This window comes from Gavialis gangeticus, unplaced genomic scaffold (genome assembly GCF_001723915.1).
Source record: "Gavialis gangeticus isolate Ggan-Ray unplaced genomic scaffold, GavGan_comp1, whole genome shotgun sequence".
In the NCBI taxonomy this organism is placed as follows: domain Eukaryota; kingdom Metazoa; phylum Chordata; order Crocodylia; family Gavialidae; genus Gavialis; species Gavialis gangeticus.
This window is the reverse complement of record NW_017729001.1, coordinates 12,160,792-12,165,604: the sequence shown is the minus strand read 5'-3', so window position 1 is coordinate 12,165,604 and position 4,813 is coordinate 12,160,792. Positions and strand designations below refer to the sequence as shown.

The 4,813-nt window shown below is 49.2% G+C and overlaps 1 protein-coding gene across 10 annotated transcripts in view; it reads right to left on the bottom strand.

Moving 5' to 3' along the window:
- DEPDC5 (DEP domain containing 5) overlaps positions 1 to 4,164 on the bottom strand; it is a 106,249-nt gene extending 102,085 nt beyond the window's left edge. For all 10 annotated transcript variants that reach the window (XM_019506840.1, XM_019506846.1, XM_019506843.1 and 7 more), the window contains exons 1-3: positions 4,070 to 4,164; positions 1,509 to 1,626; positions 385 to 472 (exon numbers count right to left, since the gene is read on the bottom strand). In XM_019506840.1, the coding sequence (XP_019362385.1) occupies positions 385 to 472; positions 1,509 to 1,566 (146 nt within the window). In that variant the 5' untranslated portion in view covers positions 1,567 to 1,626; positions 4,070 to 4,164. The remainder of the gene's footprint in view (positions 1 to 384; positions 473 to 1,508; positions 1,627 to 4,069) is intronic.
- Between the last annotated feature and the right edge of the window lie 649 nt (positions 4,165 to 4,813).

Below are 4,813 nucleotides of genomic sequence, written 5' to 3'. Positions count from 1 at the left end.
AGTGATCAAGTCACTGCTTTGTTTTCTTCCAGGCAGGAAACAGTAGCCCTGTGCTTGTCCAAATTATAAATACCCACAGGAACTTTGATCTATAAGTCATTACCAGTGTTGCCAAGTCTCATGAGAAAAAAAAGCAGCACTGCCTTTAAAAACAAGCCCAAAACAAGCCCAACCCATTTCAAAGAGAGGGGAATGGAGGTGCTTATCAATCCGCAACTCTCAAAAAATTAAAGCAACTTTAAAAAAACAAAACAAGCCCAATTCCACGTATTATAAACAGTCTTGGCAACACTGGTCATTACACATAAAAGGGATACAAAAGTTAATCTTCTGGGTGCTCTTGCTCCCCTTGGTTGGTCTGATATTAGCTAGAAAAAGGTTTACCTGTACTCATCATTGGGGTGTGCAATCTCCACCACATCTCCCAGTTTGATCTGAAGAAACACTTTGGGGTTCACCATCAGTTCATCATCTGAAAGATAAGCACAGCAAATCACTGAACCAGTCTGCAACTAACAGATATAAATTAACCACGAGTCCTTATATATTTAAGTATATTGGACAGTACTACATTAACTTCTGCTAAATTATTGTTTATTTTCTATAGCTCCTCTGGCCAGACTGAAATGACACAATTTTGGGATCAGACACCCTTTCATTCTTTCAGATCACAGCATTGTCAAACATTTCTTGAGAGAAAAAATATATCAGATAAGTATCCTGAATTTTCATGTTCCTTGTTTCTCTCCTTTGGCAGAAAGGCAGGAAATTTTAAATAATTGGTTAAAATAGCTTAATTAATATATTATGATTTTGAACCCAATGTGACAGTGGAAACCAAAACCCAGAACCTGGACAACTTAACAGCCGAGTCTCCAAAAAGCACATTCATTAAACCGTTTTCTTAATCCCGCTTGAGTTCTGGACTACCAAATGGTTATGATTTATCAAGGGAGGACAGAGAGATGTCTGGTCAAAATTTTCTTGGAAACATCAAAACACTATCTGGCCACTAGGAAATTCTTAGAAAAAATGAAAATCTATTCACATGCAACAACAACAAAATGCACCAACTGACACAGAGCTCCTCGCTCCTGCCAAAAAGTCATACACACCCTAAGCCCACACACTTCCACACTCAGCAGTAATATTATGTCACTGTTCTCTCTCTGGCCGATCTGTGGCTAAACCAGGATGGTGAAAAAGAAAAAAAATTATTAAAGGAAAGCAGAAGAGTTGGAACAAAATCAGCTTATTTTACACAAGACAATCCTTTCACTGTAGTCTGAAACTAACGGACTTTAATTTGTTTTCTGCTACAAAAGGACCTTTCACCTTTTGCTTCGTAACTCCTCAGATTACATCAAGGTTTTTTGTCTACCATTTTGTTTGAAATATCATCATAAATGGAAAGCAGCTTTACCTTCACCTGAGCAATATTATTGTAGACTTGCAATAAATATGTAACTAGCAGCTCCTATAACACTTTTGGTTCAGCAGATACTGACCACTGCCCCCGAAGCCCTTCTTGTGTATGACAAGCTTGTAGACCTTGTTGGTTCTCATCCTGAACAACGGGACTCCTCAGCTGCTCCAAGTTAAGAGTGTGGATGGCATCTTGTCTCCCTAGTAGAGAAAGGAAAAATTCAAACCTTTCCTTATTAAAACTCTTCTACATGGTCTGTGGTGATGTTCTGTGAGACTAGATCCTCTATATTTCAAGGATGAAACCATAGAGGGTTGAGTTTCACCAGTAATCCACTGGCACTCCACAACCCACATGCTTCTAACAAATTCTTGACTGCCAAACACTTCTTCCGTAACACTGCGCTGCATGCAAAAACACTACTGAGCCAGAAATCTGGTCCAACACATCAAAAACATAACTTCCTGCAATATGAACTATGAAATAATTGTATTATTACAGCAGTGGCACTTCTACCCAGCAGAGGGCACCGCTTTATTCCTGTAGGCATAGGCTCACACACCAGTTTATCACATTGGACTACATTCTGGTCAAGTATTTTAAATGAACACTACAACCAGATTTTTTTTGCTTCTTGCTGTTTTTACTTAAAACTGGAGACAGGATGTTTTCTTCCTGAAGGATCTTCACCTTTGCAGCTCACTCTCTTCCAAGCTGAACTTTATCAGCCTTGAGATCCTTTCAAGGGTACCACAGGGAGCCACACCATATTAGCACCATTAGGTTTGCAAACGTGTTTCACAAGATAAACCCAGAGACTTCATGTAGGAAGGCAGTGTTAAAAACACGCTGCCCTACTGTGGTCTTTCTTAGCTCTTTGCAACAGAAGAATAGCTCTATTATTTTTCTGTAGTCAAAAAATGAGTGAAAACTAAGAGCTGGCATTTTCTGAGTGGTGCTTTGTGTCTAAATGGTCAAGAACCACTTTTCCAGAGCCTGGTACATGGCTCTTAATGTCAGCCATGACCAAACAAGTTAATGATAACATTTTGTGTATCGCTTCGCTTCTTTCCAAGTTATACTGCAGCACTGCTTCATCTGCAACATGTTCAAATGTCATGTCAAGAGATTCAGTTGGGATCTTTAAGAGTCCTGCCTGGACTCAACCATTTCTCTGTTCACACAAATGGTAACTAACTAAACTCCCAAGGTAAAAAAAAGGAAAGTGGTATTTGGCTTGGATAGGAATCACCATGCCTGAGGCGGGGAGTTGAACTGTCCCTTCAGCGGGCAGAGGGAGACGCTGACACATAACACTCAAAAGCGCCAGGCTGCAGCCCCTACACACCTCCACCACCTCCTCCTCCTGAGGTTCTGGATGAACTTCATCCCTCGCCTTTTTATCTTTGGGTACCCCATCCGCAGCCCCACCAAGTCCAGAGACCTCCTGGTCAACCTCCTTGGCCCTAGCCAAGTGAGCCCTGTACATAACCAGGAAGGAAGCTCTGGCCAGGAGAGTGCCTGGCCTGGGGACTGCGGGGCCACTTTCCTCTCATTCATCCCTGCACATTTCCAGGCAGAGTCCACCAGCTCCTTGGATGCCTTTGAGGACCGGTAGGTGTGGCCAGGAAACTCTGCTCAGTGTCCCCCTCTGGAGCCCTTTTTCACATTTTGACCCTTTAGCCCCCATGTTACTCCTATCCTGCTTTTTCCTTAGTTGTCCCCCCCCAAAAAATTGGTTGTATTTCACCCTTTGACTCCACACAGTGGTGACCATTACTTAGATGGGTGGGCCTTAAGGCCCATGTTAACTGAAAGATACAAACAGACAGGTTCAGAGTTGGACTAGATCAGTGGTTCTCAACCTTTTGTACCTTGCACCCCACCTACGTAAGGTGAAAAAATCCTGGTCCCACCAGTCAATAAGCAGGGGGACAGCGGCCCCCCAGAGACAAGCTGAAGAGTGGGTGGGGGGAGGATCCTACAGCAGCGGATTGAAGCGTGTTGCCGCAGCCCAAGTCCCTCCTAGAGGACCCTCGCGTCCCACCAGTTGAGAAACCCTGGGCTAGATGACCTCTGGCCCGTCCAGCCTGACTTCTCTACAATTTGATCCAAAACAGAGCTTTCATAGAAACAAAGGTTTTCTGTCATCTCAGGAAATAAAAACCTGGATTTGGTAACTTGATTCTAAAGAACCAGAGACTTCTCGGCAGTTTGCAGCTCAAATATTCATCCCCAAGACCCTGAAGCGACAGAGCCTAGGCTATCCTCAACGCCCCAGGCCAGGGAGACCCAGAGAGCAGGTGGGAACCACCTGGAAATCTGCCTACGCTGTCCCAGACCAGGACGGGGCCTCTGCCCTGCAGCCCAGTCCTTCACGGGGAACAAAGCGCTCCTGCCTCCAGCTGTGGGGGCGGGAAACGGAGCGAGCCGGGCAGCAGCGCGACCCCGCATGGGAACCGGGCACGGGGCGCTGCAACCCGCCCCCCCGCCTCCGGCCCCAAGCCCAGGCCCAGCGCCCGCCTGCGCCCCCGTCCCCACAGCAACGACACCCGCGGGGCAGGCCACCCCTCACAGCCCGGGCGGGGCACGAAGAAGAGGGGAAACACCCCCCCAGCAGACACTGGGGCAGCGCGGCCCGACCTGCCCAGCTCCGCGTGTCCCGGCGCTGCCTCCAGCCCGGCCGGGGGCGGGTCCACGAGCTACAGCGGCTGCACCGAGCTGCTTCCGCATCCGGGCACTCGTAGGCCCCGTCACGTGACTGGGGGAGAAGCAGCGCGGGGCTGCGTGGGCGACGCGCCGAGCTCTGCAGGTGGTCTGTTCGCAGCTAGGGGAGTCGGTGTCTGCAGCCTGCCCGCGCCGCCGTGGGCCAGGCCACCGAGTGCCGGTGGCCGGGAGGGGCCCGGGGACGGGAGCTGCCCTAGAAAGAAGCCTAAAGGGGGGGGGGGCACTGGTGCGCTTCCCGCCTTGGCTTCCTGTTCCAGACCGGGTGCGTGGCTGTGGCCATTGAGGAGTCATTGATGTATTGGCCCATCATCATCCAAGCGGTGGCGCCCAACCTTTTTGGCCAGACAGGCAAAGGCCCGTCCGTCCACGGGCTGCATTGGGCAGCTGATCTGATCTGGCACTCGTGGCAGGCGCAGAGGCCCGTGGAGGAAGGGGGCAGTGGGAGCCTGGCCCCGGGGGGAGCACGGCCCAGCCACGACTCCACTTCCTTGGCATGGGGCAACCTGGCTCCAATTTAGCGACAAGGGGGAAGGGGGCCTGGCCAAGCACTGGTGTAGGGGGAGTGGGTGTGGGAATTTGGCAGCAGGGGAGAGTGCTAGTATTAACTGCCATTAACCCCCCCACCACCAGATTTCTCGACCTGTAGGGAGCCTTGTGGGC